This window comes from Triticum urartu, chromosome 2 (assembly GCF_003073215.2).
Source record: "Triticum urartu cultivar G1812 chromosome 2, Tu2.1, whole genome shotgun sequence".
Classification (NCBI taxonomy): domain Eukaryota; kingdom Viridiplantae; phylum Streptophyta; class Magnoliopsida; order Poales; family Poaceae; genus Triticum; species Triticum urartu.
In genome coordinates, this window is record NC_053023.1 from 70355461 (window position 1) to 70383205 (window position 27745).

Sequence of the window (27745 nt, forward strand, 5' to 3'; positions counted from 1 at the left end):
CATCGTGGCCCGCCGGAGGATTGGCGACTCACGGGTCCGGCAGTTCACTGGTGTGACGACTCACGAGCCTGGCGACTTGATGATGGCCCCGACGGCGGGTCAGACGGATGACAAGGGCCCAAGGCCCAGTAGGCCGGCTAATGTTATAGTGGGCCGGCTTAAGACGGAAGGCATGAGGAATATTTTCTTTACGAGGAAGCAAGACCCGTACTTGTATCTGACTTGTAATAAGAGAATAAGTTAGTTCTAATCCTACTAGGACTCTACATGTAAGCCGCCCCTTCAACTTATATAAGGAGGGACAGGGCTCCCCAAAGAGGGACAAGCAAGAAACAATCTCTAGGGCTAGACACAAAGGGGGAGCCGGCTTATGCGGCGACTCTCTCATGAGCATAATGAGATCTAGCCACAAACAACACGTAGGGCTATTACCGGATGATGTTTCCCGGGGCCCGAAGCTGTCTAAATCCTTGTCTTGTGCTGCGTCTCTCGATTCTGCTCAACCCCTCTCAAGCTACTACAAAGATGCGTTGGCATCACGACTAAGTCCTCACACTAGGACATCTGTCGTGACAATTCCACGACACCTCCTGATAATGATAATGAAATTTCTATCTTTGATGCTGAAACTTAGTCTGTTAATGAACATTCACCTAGTGATAATGAAAAAGATAATGCTGATGTTCATGAAAATACTCAACCAAATAATAAAGAACCAGACAATGATATTGAGATAGAACCACCTGTTGATCTTGATATCCCTTAGTTTCAAATAGGACCCCGCTGCCACGGGAGGGTAGGACAAAAGATGTCATGCAAGTTCTTTCCATAAGCACGTATGACTATTTAAGGAATACATGCCTACATTATATTGACGAACTGGAGCTAGTGTCGTATCGCCCTAGGTTATAACTGTCTCATGATGAATATCATCCAACAAGTCACTGATCCAATGCCTATGAATTTATCTTATATTGTTCCTGCTAAGTTACTACTGATATCATCACTGTTACACTTGCTACAAAATTACTATTATCAATGTTACCGTTACCGTTGCTGCTGTTACTATTATCAAAACTATCATACTACTTTGCTACTGATCGCTTTGCTGCAGATAATTAATCTTCAGGTGTGGTTGAATTGACAACTCAGCTGCTAATACCTTCAAATATTCTTTGGCTCCCCTTGTGTCGAATCTATAAATTTGGATTGAATACTCTACCCTCGAAAACTGTTGTGATCCCTTATACTTGTGGGTTATCACATTTCCTTAGGCTCAAATATGGTGAAGTGTCATGTAGTTGACATTCACATGACACTAGTAAGGGAATCACAACATACATACTATCAAAATATCGAACACATATCAAGTTCACATGATTACTTGCAACATGATTTCTCCGGTGACCCCAAGAACAAAGGTAACTACTCACAAATGATAATCATGCTAAAGATTAGAGGGGTATTAAATAGCATATTGGATTTGAACATATAATCTTCCACCAAATAAACCATATAGTAATCAACTACAAGATGTAATCAACACTACTAGTCACCCACAAGCACCAATCTATGGTTCTAGTAACAATATTGAACACAAGAGATGAACTAGGGTTTGAGATGAGATGGTGTTGTTGAAGATGTTGATGGAGATTGCCCTCCCCAAGATGGGAGAGTTGTTGGTGATGATGATGACGATGATTTCCCCCTCCGGGAGGGAAGTTCCATCGGCGGAATCGCTCCGCCGGAGGGCAAAAGTGCTCCTGCCCAAGTTCCGCCTCGAGACGGCGGCGCTCCGTCCCGAAAGTCCTCTCCTTCTTTTTTCTAGGTCAAAATGACCTATATACCAGAAGATGGGCACCGGAGGTGGGCCTAGGTGAGCACAACCCACCAGGGCGCGCTCAGGTGGGTTGTGCCCACCTGGTGGGCCCCGTCTGGTAGTTATTTGCTCCAATATTCATCATACATTTGATAAAAAAATCTTCGTGAAGTTTCAGCTTGTTTGGAGTTGTACATAATAGGTGGCCTGACGTAGCTTTTCCACGTCCAGATTTCCAGCTGCCGGAATTCTCCCTCTTTGTGTATACCTTGCATATTATGAGAGAAAAGGCATTAGAATTACTCCAAAAAGCATTATTATGGACAAAAACATCATAAATAACAGTAAGAAAACATGATGCAAAATGGACGTATCACAGCCCAAAGGAAACACATCAGCAGACCAATGCTCGACTAGTGTTGATGCACGCATGCTCACACATGTTTGGTTGATCGCAATGTGTGTGTGTCTAGTTGATTATACAGAGTGTAGACCATGTTGAGTTGATGGCCCATTGTTGCAGAAGAAGCTGCTCACACGGGAGTCCCGACGGTGTTGTCAAAGTCGTCACGATCAGTGGTGGCGACGATGGACCAATGATGGACAAGGCATTGACGAGAGAAGCCAACTACGATGCATGAAGACATCCCTTGTATGACACGTCCTGACTTGACACATAGTTCGTGACGAGGAGACGCCTGGTGTCGAGTTGACGCCGATGTCGAAGTACATGCGTGTGAGGCCAGTACAGCATGGGCGACACAAACCGTTTTATGTTCGGTGAACCAAAAAAGAAAGACGCCAGTCAAACGATTGACGAAGAGAACCATCGATGAATCGATAGGAAAAAAAGACTTTCAGGGACAGTTGACAGATACCATGGAGATCGATCTCCCCGGAGCGGTGCAACACGGAAGTTGGGGTGTATCTAGGTTTAGGATCTTGTGATATCATGATAGAGGATGAGAATTGAGAGAATGCAATTTGTATCGTATATTCAACCTCTCGGACGAGTGTATATAAAGGTCCTTAAGACTTAGAGTATAGAAGGCCCACTAAATATAATATGTAAACAATTCCTATCTAATTTCATGTTATCTCTAACAACCAAATATAAACTCTGACAGGTATGTGGCTGGCGTGCAAAGAGAGCATTGTTGTCTTGATTGTAGTTGTGCTATGATGCTCCATTGGCCTTTTTTTAGAAGTTCAAGATCCACTGTCTGGGTTGGACCTTGTATTTGTTGTTTACTCAGGTTGGGCAAAAGAATGTAATGCCATATTCATGATATTTTTTGTTTCCTGTGGTTGGAATGAACAGAGGATGAATACCTCGTGTTTAGCATCGATCGTGTTGGGACAAAGCTGAAGCTTGCATTTGAAACTGGTATTCATGATACAATTCGGATTGACCTGGTACATGATTAATTGCTATATATATATGCGCTCTTTGTCACATCTATCACGTGGAGTGAATCAATCCCTATATTTTTGTTCATCATTGCAGGTTGCTATATATATCAGTGTCAATGACATCCTAACATCAATGCAAAACCATTGGTCTTCTCAAATTACTATACTACAGGAAAGCTTGATTTCGATCTTGCAGAGAAGGTAATGTCGGTGTTGTTGTTCACTTAACGCAACATTTGTTGCTTATTGTAATCTTGTCTTCCGCTCATGATGTGGTGTCTATTTATACTTGAATTGTATAGGTTATCAAGTGAATTGTGGATGGATGTGAACAATCAAGCTGTAATTTGATAGGAGAGGTGAGACCTCCTGAGATAAGCTTTTCTCCATAATGAATCTCGTTGAGTCATTTGAATAATTTATCATATATGAACATCTGTATAACTGCAACGATATGTATTGAGTACTTATTTTTATCTTTGGGTGCATGGACAAATTTTTAACTGAAAATATCGTGATATTTGTTGTTGTTCATTTCTTTGTAAATTTGGCATTTACTCTCCATAAACATTCCATATGGACTGTGCCTTTTTTTTGTATAATAAACAATACAAAAGGACATTCCCAATTAAGTAATTGATTGTGACAGACTGCAGAGATGCGTGGTCTCCATGTGGAAGGTGAATAGGATCTTGGTGGTTTTGCCATCGGTGTTGTGGACAAGGATAAGCTCATCGACGGTAAAACACCGTGGAGGGAGATATCCTCATTGGTCTTTCTTCAAGTAAGGTTCATTCAAACGGGTTCTCTCTCCTTAGAAGGTATGTTACACTTATCTAGTTCAGTTTGTCTCAAATTTAGATAGAATGATTCATAGTTCAAAATTTATCCGTTTGTTTTCTCATTCTTTTTCTCGAATTGTTTATGGTTTATGATAGCCAAAAGGATTCTTATTCCTAGAGTATTGTACAAAAGTGGACTCTACTTGATTGATCAGTTCCCAGGAAACGATGGCAAAACAAGTACCGTCGGTGAAATTCTCATGACACCGATTGTCATCTATGTTAAGCAGGTTAGTCCATATCGATGAATGACCCGTATTTCCCATGGTTTTATTTTTATACCCAAAGTTGTAGCTCAATCATGTTGGATGAAAAAGGTGCTTGAGATCATCAGCAAGGGTGGTGTGAAAGAACTAGCCCATATCACTGGTGGTGGCTTCACTGATAACATCCCGAGAGTATTTCCTTCTGGGCTCGGGGCGAAACTCTTCACTGGATTGTGGGAAGTGCCACCTGTCTTCAAGTGGCTTCAACGAGTAAATATGTAACAAACAAACTTGGTTTGAACATTCTTGGACAATATATTCACTCTCCCTGTACTTAGTTATTGGATTATTTGGTACATGTTTATAAGTTGGAAAAATTAAAGACGCCGAGATGATGCGGAAGTTCAACATGGGCGTCGGGATGCTCCTTGTGGTACAAGGAGGCAGCTGAGAGAATTATCGAGGAATCAAGCCCTGCTTGTCGCACTGGAGAGGTGATCCAGGGCAAGTGTGTTCACCACGTCCGATGCCTCGCAATTATAAGCTTTCTTCAGCTCGATTTTGGAGTGGTTTGAGATTCCTTTGTTTTGTCGTGTGGGACTTTTTTAAAACTTATTTATCTTAGGCGTGCTTCTGATATTTTTGTACGTCTGCTTGTCGTGCTTTTAGGTCTGTTCTTTTTCAAGTGCTCCGCCCGGTAAATTTCCACAGTTTTAATCAGCTCGACAACTACCACATTCTATAGATGAATGAATAACAATCGTCAAAGGGCAATCATCAGGACTCAAACTGAAACTGTTTTCGCGCCTTGGGTATTATTTTAAGATACAGAAGCTACAAATACCATGTGTTACTGACTGTTTGTTATAATCTTCACCATCATTTGAGCAGAATTCTTCCAAGATGGAGCTGAGGCTGCGCGGATTGAAATGAGCTCGGCATAACAACTGAAGCTAACCTGAACAAAGTTTTGCCTTTTCTTTTTAGGAATCTGAACAAAGATAATGGTTATCAGAATCATCATCTCGTCAGCTGGTGTCTGGCATCTTAAATTGCAGAGTAATACAGTACTATTTGCAATTTCAGGTGGAAATTTGGGAACATGTTAATGTGAACGACAAGAGCAGACGGAGCAATAATTTAATCCGGCGTCACGCTGGCGAGTGTCGACTAGTGTGCCTCCTGTCGCGAAAGCTCCGTCTTTTCCAGAGTCAAAAGCGAGCCCGTGAGCCGCCGCCGCCGCCGCGCTCCGATCTGGATCACCCGCGAAGATGGAATCCCTTCCCGTCGCCGTGGTCACCGTGCCGTTCCCGGCGCAGGGCCACCTGAACCAGCTCCTGCACGTGTCGCTGCTGCTCGCGGGGCGGGGGATCCCCGTGCACTTCGCCGCGCCGGAGCCGCACCTCCGGGAGGCCCGCGCGCGCGTGCACGGCTGGGACGCCGGCTCCCTCCTCGCCCTCCGCTTCCGCGCCCTCGACGTCCCGGCGCACGCGTCCCCGGACCCCGACCCGTCCTCGCCGTTCCCCACGCACATGCAGCCCCTGTTCGAGGCCTTCTGCGACGGCGGCGCCGCCCGGGCCTCGCTGGCCTCGCTCCTGCGGGAGCTCTCGGCGTCCCACCGCCGCGTCGTGGTCCTGCACGACCGCATGGCGGCCTTCGCGGCCGTCGAGGCCGCGCGGCTGCCCAACGGGGAGGCGCTCGGGGTGCACTGCCTCGCCGCGTCCTACAACGTCGGGTGGATGGACCCCGGCCACCGCCTCCTGCGGGAGCACGGGATGGTGTTCCACCCGGCCGACGCCTGCGCGACCAAGGAGTTCGTGGCGCTCGCCAAGCGGATGGGCCTGGAGCGCCGCCGCGCGCCCGGCGCCGGCATGGTCGTGAACACCTGCCGCGCGCTCGAGGGCGAGTTCCTCGACGTGCTCGCCGCCCAGAGCGCCTCCTCCTCCGACGGCCACACGCTGTTCGCCATCGGGCCTCTGAACCCGGTGCTGCCCGGCACCGACGCGGCCGCGGCCGCGCAGGCTCCGGCGGAGCGACACGAGTGCCTGGAATGGCTCGACACGCAGCCGCCGTCGTCGGTGCTGTACATTTCGTTCGGCACGACGTCGTCACTCCGGGCAGAGCAGGTGAGGGAGCTGGCCGCAGCGCTGCGCGACACCAACCAGCGGTTCGTCTGGGTGCTGCGCGACGCCGACCGCGCGGACATGCGCGAGTCGGGCGGCGCGCGCGGGCTCGCGGACGCGGCTGCGGCCCTGCTCGGCGAAGCAGCGGCTCAGGGGACGGGCGTGATGGTCACCGGGTGGGCACCGCAGCTGGAGATCCTGGCGCACGGCGCGACGGCGGCCTTCATGAGCCACTGCGGGTGGAACTCGACGGTGGAGGGGCTGAGCCACGGGAAGGCCATCCTGGCGTGGCCGATGCACAGCGACCAGCCATGGGACGCGGAGCTGGTGTGCAAGTACCTCGGGGCCGGCGTCCTCGTGCGGCCATGGGAGGAGCGGGGGGGCGTCACGCCGGCGGCCGCCATCCGCGGGGCCATCGAGAGGGCGATGCGATCGGAGGAAGGGGCGACGGTCCGGGAGCGGGCGAGGGCGCTCGGGCAGGCCGTTCGCGCCGCCGTGGCCGACGGCGGGTCCTCGCGCCGGGACCTGGACGACCTCGTGGCGTACGTGACGAGGTGACGGACCGATCGACGCCTCGACGGCGCGGCAAGCCGGCCATAGATGGGCAACGTGGAGCTGTCAAGTTAAAGGTCCATGGCTGTTTACCACTAGGTGAAATTGTGACGGCGTGGAAGGAATACTAAGAGTGACATGACTGTCGTCGAGTCGAGCTAACCAGTGTCATCGCATCACAACCAGAGACTCCCTGGCAATGTTTCCCTGCTACCTAGACCTAGATCCACAACCAGAGAAATACTACGACATAGTTGGAGAAATTTGACCGTATTGATATTTCTAGATGAATCTAACTGGATTTCAAGTGTAAATTCGCTTGACAGCTTCATAAACAGAATGATTTCAAGTGTAAATGTCGAGAATGGAAGGCGGGGCAGAGAGCCCAAAATGAAGGCACCACATGACTAGCCCAAAAGGGAGCAAATAGTAGCATTGCGTCGCCAGGAGGCGCCACCAATAAACCCCTCGAAACAACACCATGCCCTAGACTGATATTCTCGGCAGCCGGTCAAACAAGCCACGATGAATCCGAGGTGCTGGTAAGCACATGTTTTGTATCGTGGTAGATGATGATGTGATTGGAACAACATTCTTTGACACGACGAAGCCACATTACTTCAACTATTATGAAGTTTGTATGACCTTCGAAAATTGCCTAAGAAAAACACATGATTTGGGTGGTTAGGGGATGCTTGATTAGATAGTGAGGGAAGAAGAAAAAAGATGCAATTTATACTAACATTCAAAAGAAACAATACACGGGATTAGAATATTATTAGGTCTCATTTTAAGTTCCGATCAAAACTTGTAAGTTTTTTTTGTGAATAAGAGAAAAATTATATGCCCCAATGTATTCCAGAACGACAATTTTTGTTCCTGAAGAATGCAATCCTAGATCCCTTTTCTGCAAATTTCTGTTAGTTTAGGCAAAGTTTAGATGAAAAACACTCCCTCCTCACGCCCGAATATCATATCACACACACAAAAAAAAAATCACAATCTTATCTTAGAAGGGCAAAACCGCCAGCAAAGGGGAAAAGCCGAACCCCGCCGGCCGCCGCCACCCGCCGGAATGACGAAGCCCGCGGCGTCCTTGGCCTCCCTCCTCCCGCAGCTGTGGCACCGGCCCTTGCCGCCGCCGCCCCTCCTCCCCCGCGCCCTCTACTCCTCCTCCCCGCTCCTCACCACCCACCGCCGCACCCCACGCCACCGCCTCCGCGTCTCCCCCACCACGCACCTCGACGCCGCCGCCGCCGCCAGGGCAACCAGGGCCGCTGACCCCGTAGAGGCCCTCACAGCCACCTCGTAAGCTCCCCTCAACCCCACCCTCGCCAACAGCTTCTGCTCCGCTCCGCAGGCAGCACACTGACGGCGTTGGCATCTACTGCGCTTTGTCTGCAGGTACCCAGCGTACGACAGGCTTCTGCCCTGCCCGTCCAAAGACGACCCTCCGAGGATCGAGCACCTCGTCGCCCGGGAAGACGAGGTCGCCGGCGATTTCATCTCCAGGTCCCTCAACCTCCCCCCTATGTAAGCACCCATACGCTCTGTATCTGTATCTGTTACGCTAGCTAAGCTTATTGGAAGGTGAAATGCGTAGGCTAGGCCGGAGCGAGCACGAGTGATTTGGTAACATTGTGCGCGTGAAGGTACGTTGCAGATCTCATCAAGTTTGGGGCCGTGTACTACGCTCTTGTTGCACCGCAGCCGCCTCCCTACGCCGCTCCGGAGCATGTGAGGATCTTCAGGGAGGTGACAGAGCCTTCGCTCCTTCGCCGGAGGGCGTCCATTAAAGGGAAGACCGTCAGGGAGGCGCAGAAGACGTTCCGGGTGACCGACCCCAGCCAGCGCCTTGAGGCGGGCACTTATCTAAGGGTTCATGTACATCCCAAACGGTTCCCCAGGTAGTAAAATTCTCTAGGTGTTTTTATCTGCTAGGATGGTTTGCATTGGTGATTGCTATGAGTTATGCTGAGTGACCAAATTGGTTTGGGTGCTAACGAATCCGTGGTTTGCCAAATATTGTCAGGTGTTATGAAATTGACTGGAAATCCAGGGTAGTGGCGACGACCGATGACTTTGTTGTCCTCAATAAGCCAGCTGCAACATCAGTATGTTCATCTTTCTTTCCTTTCTCCCAGATGTTTGCGTCTACTGTACATTTCCAAGGCCACACATATATGAGAATTAAAAGTACTGGTTATGTTTCTGCAAGTAGCTATCTGGTTTCTCTAATTTAGCTAAGCACTTATTACTCCCCCCGTCCCATAATATAAGAGTGTTTTTGACACTAGTGTCAAAAACGCTCTTATATTATGGGACGGAGGGAGTATCTGTGTCTTTTCAAAATTACATTGACTACGCAATCCATTTACTTCACTAAATGCTGGTTCCAATAAATTTGAATGTAACTAAATGGTGGCTTCATAAAATTAATTTAAGTGTAGCTAAATGCTGGCCTCACAGAATTTAAGAGAAAAGCTACATGCCACTGATGTAAGAGAATGCACAAAGTGTAAGATTAGGATTATTCATGAAACATAAGTTAAAAAAAGGATTATTCATGAAACATGAATTTAGTTTCAGAGCTAGTGAGTTGAGGAAAGATCCAGTTACTGCATTAGAATATGGATAGAAGTTTAAGAGTCCAGAGTCCAAAGCCCAAACTAATATCCTTTGATAATTTTTGAATGTCTAGGTAGGAGGGGCAACCGATAATATTGAGGAATCCTGCGTGGTTTTTACTTCGCGTGCATTAGGATTGGCGAGCCCTTTAATGACAACTCATCAGATTGATAACTGTTCTGAGGGCTGGTTTGTCTTTTGCTAACATACTTACATAAACCATATGTTGTGGAATGCAAATAACTAATCCTGTCCTTTTCACTTAATTTGAGAATCTGCAGTGTGGTATTGTCTAAAACCAAGGAATTCTGCTCAGTTTTCCATGGATTGATAAGGGTATGTTCTTTTATTGCTCACGATAACATGTTGCTCTGTGAACCTCTGGTGACATGATTTTTTCTTCTGCAACAGGAAAAACAGGTTAAAAAAGTTTATCTCGCACTCACAACAGAACCTGTGTCTCCAGGAATAATTACTCATTACATGCGCCCCCTTAATCGTGCTCCCAGACTTGTTTCAGAAGGTAATCCCCGACCTGCAGTTTATTGCTCTAGTATGTTTGAGTGTTAAAGTTGTTGGCTTGAGTTGAAGTGTACATGTATTTGGATTGCAATTCACAAACATATTAGACTTCAGGTAAAATATCCTACTTAGCATATATGCAGTAACACACCATCGTTACATTGTGACCGTTCATTATGATTTCATTGAAGATAAATAATTGTTTACGTATAGAACTCACATAGTACATGTATGTGAGATTTTTGTGTGCGTTGCCTTGTCACTCATTCAATTGTGTCAATGCTGTTTGGATGTTAAAGAATTATGCTGTCTTTGACGGTTTGACCTGACTGAAACAAGTATGCTGCATAAACTTCTAGCCTAACTGGTCGTTCTGAAGTTATAAACTAATAATTAATTAGTGCAATATTGTCTTAATGTTAGATATTGTACCAGACATGTATAGATATTCTGCTATACTTACATTAGTAGATTATTAATGTTTTTCTCATACTTTGCCAGATCATATTGAAAGATGGCATCTCTGTCAAATGGAGATACTGGACTGTAAGAAGGTTCCATGGCCAAAACCTTTGATAACAAAAGTCCACAAAGTGGACAACTGTGGGTGGCCCAAACAGGAAGCTGCCTATGAATGTAAAATCAATCTCATGACAGGGAAAACTCATCAAGTATCGTATCTCTCTTCTTCAAACTAATTGCTTTTTTATTTAAGGTTTACCATTCATCTGTGATGTTATAAATTCTTACTGTATGGAAGGACACCATTAAAGACCTTCCTTTTTCTTTTTCTTTCGGTAGCCTAAGTTTATTAAAACTAACACGCTCGTGGCTAGGAATATAATACTCTGATGTAAACTGTAAAACACTATTTGCCTATTTCTGCTTTTCTTATTTAATGTACTCAGAACATTTACATGGATCATATGGGATAGTAGTTTCATGGATCAAGAATGCCTCGGTTAATCTTGACAGTGCATAATTGCCTTTTTCTGCTTGTGTTATTTAACGTAATCAGAACATTTAGATGGATCATATGGGATAGTAGTTTCATGGATCAAGAATGCTTCGGTTAATCTTGACAGTGCATGTAGCCCTGATACTTCTCATATTCAAAACTGGTATAGGAAGTTCCCTTTGTTTCCTCCTTGATGCGTGGATATACAGAATAAAGAGTACCAATGTGATTCTGTGGTTGCTCTTATACTAAATCTGCAGTTATCTTCTTTTCTTACATTGGAGTACAGTGCTCCTTGTAAATTGAACAATTTGTCAGTGTTGCAATTGTTTCATTCATTGGTACAATCTTTCTCCACAATGTTGCTTACAACCACGCAATTGTGTAATTTGTAAATTCAATGATATGCAGATTAGAGCACAACTGGCTGCTATAGGCGCTCCGATTGTAGGGGATTCTGCGTACATGACTGGAGCGATCGCAGCAATGGCTGACCCAAGCATAAACCCATATGGTAGGGCGAGCCTGAATTACAGCAGTGAAGAGGAAAAAGCTGCTGCTGTTGAAGCATGGGTTGCTTGCCATGGCAAGGAACCAAAATCTGTAATTGGTCTGCAAGCATCTGAGATATCCTGGGATCATGAAGGCGAGCACCACTATTACAAGGCTGGGGTCCCTTGGTGGCGGCAAGACGCGGTGGAGTCCGACCTGGTTTGAGCAGAGAACCACACCCCTGAAACAGTTGCCCCCCTTAACCTGAAGGGTCCCGAACCGCGCATCCTCCGGTGGAGTGAGGGATTCAAGGCGGCTCACCAAGAAACATGCCCAACATATCGTAACTGTTTTTGGGCCGGAATGCCTCGCCACCAGCAGCTAGAACCAGATTGACACACTGAAGATCTTCTGGCAGAATGTTTCACGTCTCCTTTGTGACCGGTGTTGGAAACTGTAGCTGGTGCAATTCGGGACAGTGGTGCACTGCCAATGCAGTTTTGCCAGTTTTTTTTTGCCGGGGTACCAGAATTTTTTCTTATGGGTGGGTTTACCAGATTTTGGCTAGGTGTTGTAGATCTGGGTTTACCAGATTTTGGCTAGGTGTTGTAGATCTGTGAAATGGCAGCTGTATCTCGTAGTAGTTTTGGCTCGTCCTCCTTCTGTACTCTGCCTCAAGATCGAAAGGAAATTGATTGGTTGTGGTGTAGAACTTGTCAGTGGAAGCGCATGGCCCATGCTAGATTTGGGCTGCCTTTCCCTGATCCAGCAAGCTCTGAAAAGGAGGGAGGCATTTTTTGTTCCGCTGTCTTCTCTTTCGGAGAGCGGACGTCCTAGACGCAGCGGCATCATATCCGGCCGCGCGTGAGGCGAGGTGATCGGCATTAAACTTTGTTAAAATAATGTAAAGAGTAAATAAACAGCTAGATTTAATGTGTCTACTATAACGCGCTAAAACTAACACAACACACAATTTAGAGGGTGCTTGGATTCAAGAGACTTATTTTAGTCTGACTAAAAATAGTTTCTTTAAGGCTAAAGTTTCAAGCACCCCTGACTAAAGAGGGGCTAAAACTAGTTTTGACACTAATTTTTTTTCAGTCCGAGATACCCCTATTAAAATATAGATTAGTCCTCTCTCTTCTCATTTAACTCCTCTCTTTTAACACATGCGAGTTTTAAATTAGAGGGCTTGAAGGATAATAAATGCTTATTAACTTGATTTTAGTCTTTTTAGTATTTGGATCCAAGAGTGCTACTCGGTTAAATGATCACCTACAGGCCACTCACAGCTGTTACCATTGGCCGACTAGCCTTCTTGTTGGCAAAAATTAGCCAACAAGCTCTTTCTCGGTTTTGGTTATCTGGCAGCATCATATTGTTGACAAATTAGTATTGTATATACGCAGCTGCGTGGTGAGCACATAGCGAACTATTCTTTCGTCTTTTAATTAGTATTGTATATACACATGCGCAATTGTCAGACTTTTGGGAATATATAAATAATATTTGAAAAATTCTCTGCTGAGGTACGAGTTGGAGAGATTTTCCTCTGCCGGTGACATAAGGACCGCAATTAAACTTCCCGTGATAGGCATGCACATGTCATATGTGCCGGCCGGTGGGACGAGTGGTTGACAGTTCGTGTCACACAATATTGTTGAAGAGAGCTCGGATAGATCAAGCATCATAGGCTTTGCCCGTTTTTTCCACGAAAAGGACGCATATCTAGTTAAAAATTCACCAGGGTACAAAACATACCAAACATAATATAAATTATACTGAGATCTCTAGATCACCGAACAACCACTGTTGTTGCCAGAACGAGCTGCCGACGCGTCGCTATCGCCGCTTCCATATCGAAGTTGTGCTGACCTTGTCAATGAAAGCCGAAAAATCTCCGTGCATATGCCCTTAAAGATCAACGGTCCGGAGCTGCAGTCGTCGCCATTGAACACTTGATCCGATGTGAAAATCCTGGCCGTAAATACTACCATCGCACTTGCAAAAATAATACGAAAAATGTATTTGGCAACCGTGTGACAGATTGCAAAACTGCCACACAATCCCATCAATGTCCACGGACACGATCCCGCCGCCCGATCGACCCGCACCGTTTTGCTTCTCCCGCGCACGATCTTCTCACGATCCCATCTAGCAGTTCCGCTTCTCCCGCGCGCGTGATCTTTTTTTTCCTCTATGCGCAAAAAAATTAGCGCTAAGTGGGGTTCGATCCCTCAACCAACAGGTTCGCATGTAGGCTGAGTACCACTGGGATAATTTCATTGGCATGTGCACAAGAGGATTAGCTAAGTATTCAGGCTGTCAGAGTTCAGATGGATCCAAACCAAGATTTGATCCATCTCGTGCTCGCATAAATAGAAAAGCTTGGGCACTCTCTAACAAGTGACTAATGTTCAAAATTTGCTGCTACTATATATATCGGCATCTCAATTTCCGTACATCTCAACTTCCGTAATTCTATATTTGTTTTAGCTGACGATGGTAACTTTGATCCGAATGAAAAAATTGTTGAAACATTTCCCTGATAATCTATGTGTAAACAACATGTTAATGTATGCACCGCAAACCTGATAACATATGAACACATACACGATGGTAACTTTGACTGGGGAAAAAGTTGTTGAATTTTACCACGGTAACTTCTATGTCCATAACATGGAAACTTAAGATCTGCAGATCTGATAACTCACATACAAACATAGTGGTAACTTTTTGACCTAAGGAAAAGAGTTGGTGAAACATACTCTTGTAATTTTTGTGTAAAAAGTCTGGTAATATACGCACCGCAGTGTTGGGAACTTACGTACAAACACCACGGTAAACTTTGATCGGAGGAAAAAAATATTAAAAACATACCCCAGTAATTTCTACGTAAATAGCATGATAATATATGCGTTGCAAACCTAATAACTTAGATATAAACACCACGGTATCTTTTATCTAGGAAAGCCAACTTACAAGCATGCCTTCACCTCCACGCCCCTTGTGACCACCTAGCTGGCATCACCACCGTCGGCGTGTGACAACAACCTTGGCAGGAGCAGGAAGAGACTTCACTGCAAGGTTACATTGCCTAGTAGGCTCCCGAAATGTTCGATGAAGTGCGTGTCTGGTTCTTCCTGGTGTGGATAGTAGTTGTGGTCGAAAATGACATGTAACTTTTGATCAAATAAGATTTTTAAAGCAGCGTAGGCTTGATAATTTGCATATAAACATTATGATACCTTTTGACTCAGGGTAAACAAATATTAGAAAATATACCTATGATAATGTTTGTGTAATAGCATGCTAATATACGCATTGCAAACTTGATAACTTACGTCCAAAACATCACGATGATTTTTGGCCTGGGAAAAAATACCGTTGAAACAATACTCCGGTAATTTTGATGTAAAAACATGGTTTTTAAGCAACCCAGACCTGATAACTTACAAACAAAATCATGTTGATTTTTTGACCTGAGACTTTTTTGTTCGAAACATGCCCGGTAATTTCTATGTAAATAACATGGTGATATAAACTCCAATAACCGATAACTTAGATACAAACATGTAACTTTTTGACCCAGAAAACTTTTTGTCAAAAAACACATCGCGGTAACATTAACCAAGGATGAAAAAGTTGTTCAGCGAGAACTTCTGTGAAGATAGCATGCTAATATACGAACCGTTCACCTGATAACTTGCGTATAAACAATGCGGTAAATTTGACGAAGGGGGGAACAGTTGTTGAAAAATATACCCTGGTAATTTTTATGTAAATAGCATGGTCATATAAGAATTCAATACTGATAGCTTAAGTACAAACACCGCCGTGACATATTTGACCATGGAGGAAAAAGTTGCTGAAAAAATATAGCACGGTAAGTTCTATGTAAATAACATGGTAATATAAGAATTCCATATCTGATAACTTAAATACAAACACCACGGTAACATTTTTTTGACTAACGAGGAAAAAGTTGCTGAAAAGTATAGCATGGTGATTTTTATGTAAATTGCATGGTAATATAAGAATTTCATACCTGATAACTTAAGTACAAACACCGCGGTAACATTATTGACCAAGGAGGAAAAAGTTACTAAAAAATATAGCACGTTAGCTTAAGTACAAACAGCACGGTAACATTTTTGAACAAGGAGAAAAAAGTTCCGGAAAAATATAGCATGGTAATTTCTATGTAAATAGTATGGTAATATACGAACCTCATACCTGATAAATTTAGTCCAAACACTGCGGTAATATTTGACCAAGAGGGAAAAAATTGTTGAAATACTATGGTGATTTGCATCTGAAAAGGAAGGGAAGGGGACGCCTGAGTTTGTGAACCATCTGAACCGGTGCAAAACGTCCATAAAAAAGTTCCAAATCCCAGACAAGTGAGTCTGTCTGTTTGAATTTTCAGTTTCATTCAATCTCATTTCAGGAAGGTACAAGTAGCGTGTAAGTTGAAAGAAACCAATAAGATGGTGTAGCCCAGTTGGTTGTTGTTGCTAAATTAGTTGTGGTAGGTGCGGGGGGAACAGGATGGCCCAGAAAATCGGGATATTACCGCAAATCGGGCGAAGGGAGAGGTTAGCGCGGTAATATTTGCAGCTGGTGCGGGGGGAACAAGATGGCCCAGAAAATCGGGAGAAGAAGGAATGGGTTTCGTGCGACACGAGGGGGTGTGATGGTTTTCGCAATCTGACACACGGTTGCCAGTTATCACAGTCCAAAATAATAATAATACTCCCATCACATACACACGACAAAAAACTCTAACATCACTGTCTCGAAAAGTTGGCAGAAATCTATTGTAGAGCTTCATCTTATCCTCCCCGACCGAGGAACATGAGGAATATCAAAACCCAATATCTTAGTTTCGTCTAATCACGCGAGGGGAAAGAAAGAATTTTGCAGGCTAGCTAGCCGCCGGCGGCTTTGCCTGTCGCAATCCATACTATTAGATCCTGATGTGTTCATGCATGAAAAGTAGCATATGCCAAAAATTAAGATACTCCTCATAAAATAAACTTATTCCCTTCGTACCAATGCATTGGCACATTATGAAAATTAGATAATCAACATGCTTAGGCGCGATGCATTAACTCCTTGCCTCATTCTTTGTTTTTTTTGCCACGAACAAAGGAAACAATCAATAGGGAACGTGGGAGGTACAAGCCTTCAATGACTTGAGTATATCAAGCACGATATGCAGTGGTCAGTTTTGCAGGATGTTCTGCATGCAAAAGGATTAATTAGCAAATAAACATCATGTTCTCTCATTTTTCTCTTTGTCTTGGTCGTCGCGATGCATCACCTAAAGATGCCTAATGCACCAATATGGAGGGATTAGCACTTTGACTCTATGTAAGGCCTGTCCTTAGGACAAATTAATGCAACCTCATTTTCAGTGTTGATGATGCCTTGATGCACACTTGGTCGACCAAGACAACGGCGGATTATTCAAATTGATTTGTTAGTGCCGGGTGGATTGTTGAAATGTGGTGTTTGCTGGCACCTTGATCTTGACATCTTACTCCCGAGGATCAAATGGCGGTGACTCAGTGCCCGTTCGGAGCCCCTCTGCTCCACAGCTCTGCCACGGAGCGGAGCAGGCTGCAGTTCAAATTTCCAGAGCGGTGGAATAGGTGCTCCGCCAGATTCATGGAGCTGGTGGATTATCAAACAGACCCTTAGAAATATTTATTTCTCACTCGCATACACGAAATAGCGAAACAGTGTAATTTGAAATCAGTTGTATTTGACTTTTAACCTGGTAGAATGTGTAGCAACAGTAGAGTATTTTCTCTCTCTAAACAAAGACATTACGACAAGGGAAGAAACGAGCGGATCATATCGAGTAGCTAGCTAGTGTCAAGTTTGTGTACTTCTTCTGTGGTCGCCTTGAATGTGAGCAAAATAATATCCGTACTCACCAAAAAAGTCAATGAATGATTCGCGCTGGCTTTGACTTTGACAAGTCGCCATAGTTCATCAGCATCAGCTAAGCTGCAGAGAGCCAGATATTATAATTTGCATCGCCAGCAGATCATGGATCGATATCCAACCATCACCATGTCAGTGCTGCTTCTATACATCTTCCTCAGCACCGCAGCCCTTAACCTACCAGCCATGGCTGCCGGAGAAGATGAGTTCGTCTTCTCCGGCTTCAAGGGGGCCAACATCACCGTGGACGGCGTCGCCACGGTGACCCGGAACGGCCTTGTCGATCTGACCAGTGGCCAGGAGACTCTCAAAGGCCATGCATTCTACCCTGCTCCGCTACGGTTCCGTGAGGAGTCCCCCAACGGCAACGGCACGGCGGTGAAATCCTTCTCCGTCTCATTCGTGTTCGCCATCTACCCCAACTACCGGCCCAGCCAGGGCATGGCCTTCTTCATCGCCAAGAGCACCGACTTCTCCTCCGCCCTCCCTACGCAGTGGTTCGGCGTCTTCAACAGCGCCAGCCAGGGTAACTCCAGCAACCACATCTTCGCCGTCGAGCTGGACACCGTCAACAACAGGGACCTGCACGACATCGACGCCAACCATGTCGGGATCAACGTCAACAGCGTCGTCTCTAACAAGTCCACCACCGCCGGCTTCTACGACGACGAGACCGGCTCCTTCAACGCCTTGAACCTCACCAGCGGCGAGAGGCTGCAGCTCTGGGTAGACTACGAGAGGGAGGCGACGCGAATCAACGTGACCATGTCTCCGCTGGGCATGGCCAAGCCAGCAAGGCCGCTCGTCTCTGCCATCTACGACCTCTCGACGGTGATCACCGAGGACGCGTTCCTTGGCTTCGGCTCCTCGGCCGGCAGGGACGGCAGCCGCCACTACATACTTGGCTGGAGCTTCTCTTCATCTGGGGGGCCTGCGCCGGCCATTGACATCCGGAAACTGCCACCGTTGCCTCGTCTTGGCCCCAAGCCTCGGTCCAAGGCCCTGGAGATCGTGTTGCCATTAGCAACGGCCACTTCTGTCCTCGCCGTGGGAGTCACCATTTTCCTGCTCGTGCGAAGGCATCGGAGGTACGCCGAGCTGCGAGAAGATTGGGAGGTTGAGCTCGGGCCTCACCGGTTCCCGTACAAGGATCTCTACCATGCCACACAAGGGTTCAAGAACAAGAACCTGCTCGGGGTTGGCGGCTTCGGGAGAGTGTACAAAGGGGTGCTGCCGAAATCAAAACTTGAGATAGCCGTCAAGAGGGTGTCGCACGAGTCCAAGCAAGGCATGAAGGAGTTCATCGCTGAGGTCGTCAGCATAGGACGGCTCCAACACCGTAATCTCGTGCACTTACTCGGCTACTGCCGGCGAAAAGGCCAACTGTTTCTGGTGTACGACTACATGCCCAACGGAAGCCTTGACAAGTACTTGTATCATCGTCGTCAGGACGATGACAACAAGCTGCAGCCTGCTCTGAACTGGGCTCAAAGGTTTAAGATCATCAGAGGCGTCGCATCTGGATTGCTCTACCTTCACGAAGAGTGGGAACAAGTTGTCATCCACAGGGATGTCAAAGCAAGCAACGTGCTCCTTGATGCTGAAATGAATGCCCGGCTAGGTGATTTTGGCCTTGCACGTTTGTACGACCATGGCGTCGATCCACAGAGCACGCATGTGGTTGGCACCATAGGATACCTAGCTCCCGAGCTAGCATGCACCGGAAAGGTAACCCCTCTTACCGATGTGTTTGCGTTTGGCATATTCATCCTTGAAGTCGTCTGTGGACAACGGCCAATCAAGCAAGATGCACGAGAAAAACATCCCATGTTAGTTGATCGGGTTCTTGAGCATTGGCACGGTGGATCACTCCTCGACACGGTGGACGTTGAACTCCATGGCGAGTATGATGTAAATGAGGCAAACTTAGCACTCAAGCTTGGACTACTGTGCTCGCACCCATTCATGGACGCTAGGCCTACCATGCGCCAAGTAATGCAGTACCTTGACGGTGACCGCACAGCACCAGAGCTATCATCACCAGTGGACACCAACTTCGAGATGCTCGCTGCAATGCAAAACGAAGGTTTTGACCCGTACGTCATGTCATATCCTTCTTCCACTGCAAGCCATGGCGCAACATCCATTGTCTCAGGTGGAAGATGACTCCATGAATGCCTAGGCCAGCCGCCTTTTTGGTCCTCGTAAGATCAGGGGTCTTCTCTTGCAACATCTTCCAATTTGCCACAATGTTTTCTGCCATGTGGGTTCTGTCGGTAAACTTCTGAATATTTGTATGAAATGCTAGTTTCCTTACTTTTGTACCTCTATATGTTTTCCAAGGAGGTGACGCCCTTGTATTGTATGCATGCTCAGGTTAGTAGGCACTCTATTGTAAAACCCCAGGCTTGTTACCGAAAGCGATAATTCTACCCGTGCCGGTATGTAACGGCAATGTATCCGCCGGTCGCCTTGGCATCAAGATTGGTGCGGTGAGTTGCGGTATAAAGATGTGAAACATTTCACTAGAGTTGTGGTATAAAGATTGATATTTCCGAGGCTACATATTTTAGTGTGTAAAACTAATATTCCTGAGTTATACGTGAAATTGAAATACGATATTGGGTAAATATATTTCTAGAATATCAATTCCAGACGCTGAAATGAGAAGATTCAAAAATATCATATTTCAAAAGTCACTCAGTTAAAACAGTATAATTTCAGTAATTTTGAAAAAGGATCTGAAAGAATTAGTTTTACTTCTTTTAGATAATTAACCGGTTTCACATTTTTTAAATAACCAGTTTCACACTGAAATCTGCTTCATATATATATGAAAACAGATTTCATTCAATCCAAAATATATAATTTCGCTAATTTCAAAACAATGATTTCAGTCCTTTCAAAAAACTAGTTTCACTCATTTCGTAAAACTAATTTCACTCATTAAAAAAATGATTTCACTCAATTCAAAAAATGATTTTGCTCAATTCAAAAAACTAATTTAACTCATTTCATAAAAACTGATTTAATCAGTCCGAAATACTGATACACCACTCATTTACATTTTTTAATTCCACTCATTTCAAAAACACTCATTTTATTCACTTCAAAATAATGATTTCGCTCATTTAAAAAAATGATTTCACTTATTTCAAAATGCTGTTTTCACTCATTTCAAAGAACTGTGGCACTGCATGGGACTCTCTCTCTCCAACTCTAAAATAGTCAATTGGGCCATAGAATATAGGAGGCAAGGGAGATCAGAGGTTGACTTGTAACAGCACCCCTTGTATGTGTGAAACCAAAGGAGCAGCCGAGTCTGAAGATCACAGACTTTTCAAAAGTATGACACTTGTTTTTCATGCCACTTGGATTGGACGTACTGGTGCTAAAAATTAAGAACAACAGTGTATTTTGGTTGGTTGGAAGTTGCGCGGTGCAAGACCGGATTGGCCGAGAAAAGTTCTACGAGACGGGGTTTATGGCTGATCAAGAAGAGTCATGGCCTAGGCTAGTGGCCCACATTGCACTTTGTGGATGCGCTGGCTTATCATCTTCCCTTTGACGGAGAGTGGACGTAAATTTGTGATAGAGGAGGTACGCGTTCGCGTGACCCCTGCTCTAAAAAAATGGATGAAGGACCAACTGGAGTAATACTTATTTTCTGAATAATCCTACACTCACGGACTTTTACGGAGGCCTTAACGCTAATTAATCTCCCCACCCCCCCCTCCCCCCCCCTCCCCCCCCGGATCCGGTTTGCCTGCTCCCTTCCCATGCTCCCAGTCCATCCTACGGCTGTCTTTTTCTCTTTTTTCTTTCTAATCTAATCATCTCCCCCCTGATTTTAAGGGGATGGGGCCGGGCCTTATTTTGTTCCAATCAAACCATGCCACGTATGCGGGAGCACGGATGGGCGCAGGCCGGGGGAGCAGGCAAGTCTCGTCCCCCCCCCCCTTTCAGGTAGGTGGGGCCCTTCCTCCCCCCTTAAGCCAATCATAACTCGCCAAGTGTTAACCACCTCGTGAAACCCCCGTAAAACTCCGTTGATGTAGCATTACAGTGTTTTCTGCAGTTGACTGTAGCAGTGAGTGACTGCTTGCAAAACCTTAATCAGACACAATATATGGCTGATCTGTTCCTAGTAGTACTACGTGCCATTGAAAAAGCTTGCTGCCATGCGTCATTTTTGTTCTGAACTAGAGGCTGCGCTGACAAATTCTGTAGTCGTATGTTAACTTATAGCGCGGTCTCCATTCAACAAAAGGTAAAGATGTCAAGAAATTTTATTATCTCATGCTTGTCGTTATCAGGCCACGCATTCTGATAGCATATACGGAGTATGTCGCATTATGGTCCCATCATACACTTGACTTTGGCGAGCTAACCCTCCAATAGGCAATAATATAAACTGTCTTGTACTTGTACGTGTGTAGTAGCCGAATACTGGGAAAAACTTTTCTCACTTCCCCACTATACGTACCAAGTTGCAGCCTAGCTGTACTGCTGTAGACATGGCCGGCAAGCTGCATAGAACGTTCCTTGTGCACTCCCTGTGCCTTGTGATCCTCTCCCTTTGACCCGAATCATGTACTCCCTTCGTTTGAAATTACTTGTTGCAGAAATGGATGTATCTAGACGTATTTTACTTCTAGATATATATCTATTTTCGAGACAAGTAATTCCGAACAAAGGGAGTAGTAGCTCTCTGCACTGTGCAGGCGCAGTCATTCATTTACTTCGGCTTCCATGGAGCCGACATCACCCTCGGCGGCTCCGCCGTGGTCCAACCCGGCGGGCTCCTCCAGCTGACCAACAGCTCCGACATCATAGGCTACGCGTTCCGCGGGCTCCCTTGCGTTTCCGTCCCGGCGCCGGCGGCACAGTGCGATCCTTCTCGCAAGGCCTACCATGCGCCAAGTGACGCAGTACCTTGACGGTGACCCTCCAACACCAGAGCCATCATCACCAGTGGACACCAACTTCGAGATGCTCGCTGCAATGCAAAACGAAGGTTTTGACCCGTACATCATGTCTTATCCTTCTTCCACGGCAAGCCATGGCGCAACATCCATTGTCTCGGGTGGAAGTCTGGAAGATGACTCCATGCTTAGGCCGGTGCCTTTTTGGTTCTCGTAAGATCAGGGGGCTTCTCTGCAACATCCTCCAATTGGACCACATTATTTTCTGTTATGTGGGTTTTGCCGGTAAACTTCTGAATATTTGTATGATATACTATTTTTGTTTCTTATGTACCTCTATATCTTTTTCAAGGAGGTGTTGCCCCTGTATTGTATGCATGTTCGGCTTAGTAGGCACTCTATATATTGTAACACTCCAGGCTTGTTGCCGAAAGTAATAATTCTACCAGTGCCTGTATGTAACGACATTAATGTATCCACCATCCGACTAGGCATGGTGCGGTGATTTGCGGTATAAAGAGGCGAAACATTTTGCTAGAGTATACACTATAATACGCCCAGACATGCACAACTCTTTGTCAGGATGGTTGTCGGCGAAGCGTACGAGAGTGGAGCGATGGGTGGGTGGAAAAAAATTATATAAGACCAGGTCTCACGGTTAGCAGGTGAGACCCGTCCTGATGGATGACACGTGGCATTCACAAATCACAAACCTGGTCTCATAGAATTCTTTTCCATGGGTGGGTGGTTGCACACACACTAGACTTTGTCTCCAAACTAAAGACTTGTCTTTTGTTTTCATTTCTGACATTTTGAATTGCTCACAACTTTTTAACCAAAATTCCCAAAATAATAATTATGTGCCTTCATTCCTTTATATAAGGTGTATTTGTTTTTTGATAAAATTTCATAATGTAAGGTGCATTTGTTCTAATTCCTCGTAATTCCGATCTTGGCCCTCCAGAAAAAGGAAAGTATCTCTCCCCTGATTGCATGTATCTCTTCTTGTATAGAAAGAATAGGAAACTATCTCTCTCCCAATTGCATGTATCTCTTCCTTTCCTATCCTAAATGATTTACTTGCCGCTAATCTACGAATTAGACAAGGGTAATTTCGTCCCAAATAGTACATAATTATGTGCCTTGGTTAATGTGCTGAAAATAATACACCTTAGATAAAGGAATGGAGGGAGTAGTTTTTTTTACATATTTGAATTATTAAGGCCCACAAGATCTTTAAAATACAACTGCTTTGGATATATTTTTACTTTTTTTAAGTATCAATCATATTTTAACTTTAGTTTTATTTCACAATGAAGCTACTTGTTTCATTGAAATTGAAATTTGAAATTTGCGAAGATGCATACTTTAGTGTGCAAACTAATATTCCTGATTTATACATGAAATTGAAATACGATATTGTGGAAATATATTTCAAGAATACCAGTTCGAGGCATAGAAATGGGCAGATTCACAAATATCATATTTCAAAAGTCTGATTTCACTAAAACAATATAATTTCAGTAATTTTAAAAACGGATTTGAAAGAATTAGTTTTACATTTTTTAGATAACCAGTTTCACGTTTTTGAAATAACAAGTTCCACATATTTCGCACTTAAATCTGCTTCATATAAAATGATTTCTGTCATTTCAAAAAACTAGTTTCACTCATTTCGTAAACTAATTTCACTCAATTCAAAAACTAATTTCACCCATTTCATAAAAGCTGATTTAGCTCATTCTGAAAAACTGATTTCACTCGCTTATTTACTCATTTGGAAATAGATTTGACTCATTTGAAAAAATAATTTCACTCACTATGTCACTCATTTCAAAAAATATTGATTTCACACAATTCAAAATAATGATATCACTCATTTTAAAAAAATTGATTTCACTCATTTAAAAATAGTTATTTTATTCAATTCAAATAGTGATTCTGCTCATTTTAAAAAACTGATTTCACTTATTTCAAATCACTGCTTTCACACATTTCAAAGAACTGTGGTACTGCATGGGACTCTCCCTCTCCAACTCTAAAATAGCCAATAGGGCCATAGAATATACTCCCTCCGTCCGGAAATACTTGTCGGAGAAATGGATGTATCTAGATGTATTTTAATTCTACATACATCCATTTTTATCTATTTCTCCGACAAGTATTTTCGGACGGAGGGAGTACTAGGAGGCAAGGGAGATCAGAGGTTGACTTGTAACAGCACCCCCTTGTATGGGTCAAACCAAAGGAGCAGCCGAGCCTCAAGATTACTGTTAGCAAACAGAAAATAATAAAGACTACAGTCTTTTCAAAAGTAGGACACTTGTTCTTCATGCCACTTGGATTGGATGGATCGGACGTACTGGTGATAGAAATTAAGAACAACAGTGTATATTTTGGTTGGGTGAAGTTTTGCGGTGCGAGACCGGATTGGTCGAGAAAGTTCTACGGATAAAGACGGGATGAAAGGCCCGATAGTCCTAGTACTTGTTTTCTGCAGTTAAATGTAGTAGCACTTGTCGTGAGGAGTGAGTGATTGCTTGCAAACACCTTAAATCACACGCAATATGTGGCTGATCTGTTCTCTTGTACCGTGCCATTGAAAAGGCTTGCTGCCATGCGTCATTTTGTTCAGAACTAGAGGCTGCGCTGACAAATTCCGTAGTCGCATCGCATGTTAACTTATTGCGGTCTCCATTCAACAAAAAGGTAAAAATGTCAAGAAAATTTATTATCTCATGCTTGTCATTATCAGGCCACGCATTCAGATAGCATATTATGTCCCATGGTCGCATCATACACTTGACTTTGGCAAGTTAACCCTCCAATAATATAAACTGTGTTGGTACTTGTACGTGTGTAGTAGCCGAATACTGCAAACAACTTTTCTCACTTCCCCACCACGTACCTATTTGCAGCCTAGCTGTAGACATGGCCACCAAGCTGCATAGATCCATCCTTGCGTACTCTTTGTGCCTCATGATCCTCTCCCTTGGCCCCGACCATGTAGCTCTCTGCACTGCGCAGGCGCAGTCGTTCGTCTACTCCGGCTTCCGGGGAGCAGATATCACCCTCGACGGCTCCGCCATGGTCCAACCCGGCGGACTCCTCCAGCTGACCAACAGCTCCGACATCATAGGCTACGCGTTCCACCGGGCTCCCTTGCGCTTCCGTCACGGCGCCGGCGGCACGGTGCGATCCTTCTCGCTCTCCTTCGTGTTTGCCGTCCAGTCCGAGTTCGACAAGGAGAGCAGCGGCGGCATGGCCTTCTTCGTCGCCCCCGGCAGGAACTTCTCCGGCGCCATGCCAGGCAGTTTCCTAGGCCTCTTCAACGCCTCGACCAACGGCCGCCCCGACAACCGCATCTTCGTGGCCGAGCTCGACACCTTCGGCAACGGGGAGTTCAAGGACATAGACAGCAACCATGTCGGCATCGACGTCAACGGGCTAATCTCCGTTGAAGCCCACACGGCTGGTTTCTATGATCACAAGACTGGTAGCTTCACAAACTTATCTCTGAATAGTGGAGATCCGATGCAACTGTGGGTCGATTATGATGCACAGATCACACAGGTCGTGTCGACCTTGGCTCCCCTCGGCGCTGCCAAACCTCGCAGGCCATTGTTTACAGCCACCACCAACCTCTCCGATGTGCTCGAGGACCCATCTTTTGTTGGCTTCTCGGGTGCATCCGGCTCACTCAGCACGCTCTACTCCGTGCTTGGTTGGAGCTTTGGCCTGGATGGCCCTGCCCCGGCAATCAACATCACAAATTTGCCCAAGTTGTTCCGTGGTCGTCAGGAGGTTCGATCTAAAGTCTTGCAGATCGTCCTTCCGATTGCCACCGCAGTGTTCATCGCGGCCGTGGGAACCGCCATCACCCTTCTCGTACGAAGGCATCGGAGGTATGCCGAGCTACGGGAGGATTGGGAGGTGGAGTTCGGGCCACATCGCTTCTCGTACAAGGACCTGTACCATGCGACGGAAGGATTCAAGAACAAGAACCTCCTAGGCGAAGGAGGCTTTGGGAAAGTATACAAAGGAGTACTCCCGGTATCCAACTTGGAGGTAGCCGTGAAGAAAGTGTCCCATGAGTCAAGGCAGGGGATGAAGGAGTTCATCGCCGAGGTCGTAAGTATTGGTCGCCTTCGACACCGCTACCTAGTGCAGTTGCTTGGTTATTGCCGGCGTGAACATGAGCTCATTCTGGTGTATGAGTACATGCCGAATGGCAGTCTTGATAAGTACCTGTATTGTGGAGAGGACAAGCCGACACTTGACTGGACCCAGAGGTTTGGGATCATCAATGGGATAGCATGTGGCTTGTGGTATCTACACGAGAAATGGGAAAAGGTTGTCATACATAGAGACATAAAAGCAAGCAATGTGCTCCTTGATGGTGAAATGAATGGACGGCTCGGTGATTTTGGCCTCGCAAGGTTATATGATCATGGTACCGACCTACAAACCACACATGTGGTTGGCACCATGGGTTACCTAGCCCCAGAGTTGCTACGCTCGGGCAAGGCTTCTCCTCTTACAGATGTTTTTGCCTTCGGCACATTCCTTCTTGAGGTAGCATGTGGACAGAGACCCATTAAGCAAGACTCCAAAGACGAACACATCATGCTGGTGGATTGGGTACGCGAGCATTGTCACAATGGAACCCTCTTGCAAACTATGGACACAAGGCTTCATGGTAACTATGACAAGGACAAGGCCAGCATGGTGTTGAAGCTAGGGCTCTTGTGCTTGCATCCGTTGCCCAGTGCGAGGCCTAGCATGAAGCAAGTCATGGAGTACCTCGACGGAGAGACCGCACTGCCGGAGATGGCACCCACACATATCAACAACGTCAATATGATGCAAATCAGAGGATTTCCCGACCTAACGACAAGCATCGGCACATTCTCTGGTCTCTCGGGGGGGCGATGATGACCTAGGATGTTTGTGTTGTTTAATATAATTCTGATTTATTAACATGTACTTGCATATGAAGGAACGGTGGTGTATGTTATATCTGAGTGCTTGTATGGAAAATAAATTAGTAGACTTAGTATGATGCCCCCAGGGAATATGTAGCAATCAAGTGACCCGATCAGATGTATAAGCCCTCTGTTGTAACATGATTTGGTTATTTTCACCTTGGTTTGCACTTTTGTGTAACATGATTTGGTTATTTTCATCTTGGTTTGCACTTTTGTGACTCCCAGAGGCCTTTTGCTAGCACAGTGTGACATTAGTCAATCAAGTGACCCGATCAGATGTATAAGCCCTCTGTTGTAACATGATTTGGTTATTTTCAGCTTG

The 27745-nt window shown here is 45.4% G+C and overlaps 4 protein-coding genes, 1 non-coding gene and 1 pseudogene across 6 annotated transcripts; all 6 read left to right on the top strand.

The window, feature by feature from the left end:
• Positions 1–4855, top strand: part of LOC125535094 — an 85138-nt pseudogene extending 80283 nt beyond the window's left edge.
• A 424-nt stretch (positions 4856–5279) lies between these two features.
• LOC125535856 (cis-zeatin O-glucosyltransferase 1-like) lies at positions 5280–7234 on the top strand. The gene has a single exon (XM_048698926.1). The coding sequence runs from the start codon at positions 5552–5554 to the stop codon at positions 6959–6961; it is 1410 nt and encodes a 469-aa protein (XP_048554883.1). The 5' UTR covers positions 5280–5551; the 3' UTR covers positions 6962–7234.
• A 699-nt stretch (positions 7235–7933) lies between these two features.
• Positions 7934–12264, top strand: LOC125535855 (RNA pseudouridine synthase 6, chloroplastic). 2 transcript variants are annotated; one of them, XR_007294830.1, is made up of 10 exons: positions 7934–8263; positions 8360–8488; positions 8608–8862; positions 8988–9069; positions 9657–9772; positions 9865–9919; positions 9995–10106; positions 10607–10776; positions 11475–12123; positions 12159–12264. XR_007294830.1 is itself a non-coding variant. In XM_048698925.1 (9 exons), exons 1-9 carry the CDS (start codon positions 8031–8033, stop codon positions 11778–11780), a joined length of 1458 nt encoding a protein of 485 aa, XP_048554882.1. In that variant the 5' UTR covers positions 7934–8030; the 3' UTR covers positions 11781–12264. The 2 variants fall into 2 exon arrangements, 1 of the variants encoding a protein (XP_048554882.1); XM_048698925.1 differs by having other exon boundaries at positions 11475–12264.
• Positions 12265–17626: 5362 nt separating this feature from the next.
• On the top strand, positions 17627–20063 carry LOC125535852 (L-type lectin-domain containing receptor kinase SIT2-like). Its single transcript, XM_048698923.1, has one exon. It carries the CDS (start codon positions 17640–17642, stop codon positions 19674–19676), a length of 2037 nt encoding a protein of 678 aa, XP_048554880.1. The 5' UTR covers positions 17627–17639; the 3' UTR covers positions 19677–20063.
• Positions 20064–20974: 911 nt separating this feature from the next.
• LOC125541878 lies at positions 20975–21133 on the top strand. The gene has a single exon (XR_007297718.1). It is a non-coding gene; the product is annotated as a U1 spliceosomal RNA (small nuclear RNA).
• Positions 21134–25321: 4188 nt separating this feature from the next.
• On the top strand, positions 25322–27540 carry LOC125535853 (L-type lectin-domain containing receptor kinase SIT2-like). Its single transcript, XM_048698924.1, has one exon. The coding sequence runs from the start codon at positions 25367–25369 to the stop codon at positions 27368–27370; it is 2004 nt and encodes a 667-aa protein (XP_048554881.1). The 5' UTR covers positions 25322–25366; the 3' UTR covers positions 27371–27540.
• Positions 27541–27745: the final 205 nt, after the last annotated feature.

What these genes read in the sequence shown, in the direction of transcription:
- LOC125535856 (XM_048698926.1), top strand. Translation starts at nt 5,552, where the DNA reads ATGGAATCCCTTCCCGTCGCCGTGGTCACCGTGCCGTTCCCGGCGCAG.
- LOC125535855 (XM_048698925.1), top strand. Translation starts at nt 8,031, where the DNA reads ATGACGAAGCCCGCGGCGTCCTTGGCCTCCCTCCTCCCGCAGCTGTGG. An exon ending in GATAACTGTTCTGAGGGCTG is followed by an intron (nt 9,773 to 9,864) that starts GTTTGTCTTTTG and finishes GAGAATCTGCAG; the next exon opens with TGTGGTATTGTCTAAAACCA. An exon ending in TTTTCCATGGATTGATAAGG is followed by an intron (nt 9,920 to 9,994) that starts GTATGTTCTTTT and finishes CTTCTGCAACAG; the next exon opens with GAAAAACAGGTTAAAAAAGT.
- LOC125535852 (XM_048698923.1), top strand. Translation starts at nt 17,640, where the DNA reads ATGTCAGTGCTGCTTCTATACATCTTCCTCAGCACCGCAGCCCTTAAC.
- LOC125535853 (XM_048698924.1), top strand. Translation starts at nt 25,367, where the DNA reads ATGGCCACCAAGCTGCATAGATCCATCCTTGCGTACTCTTTGTGCCTC.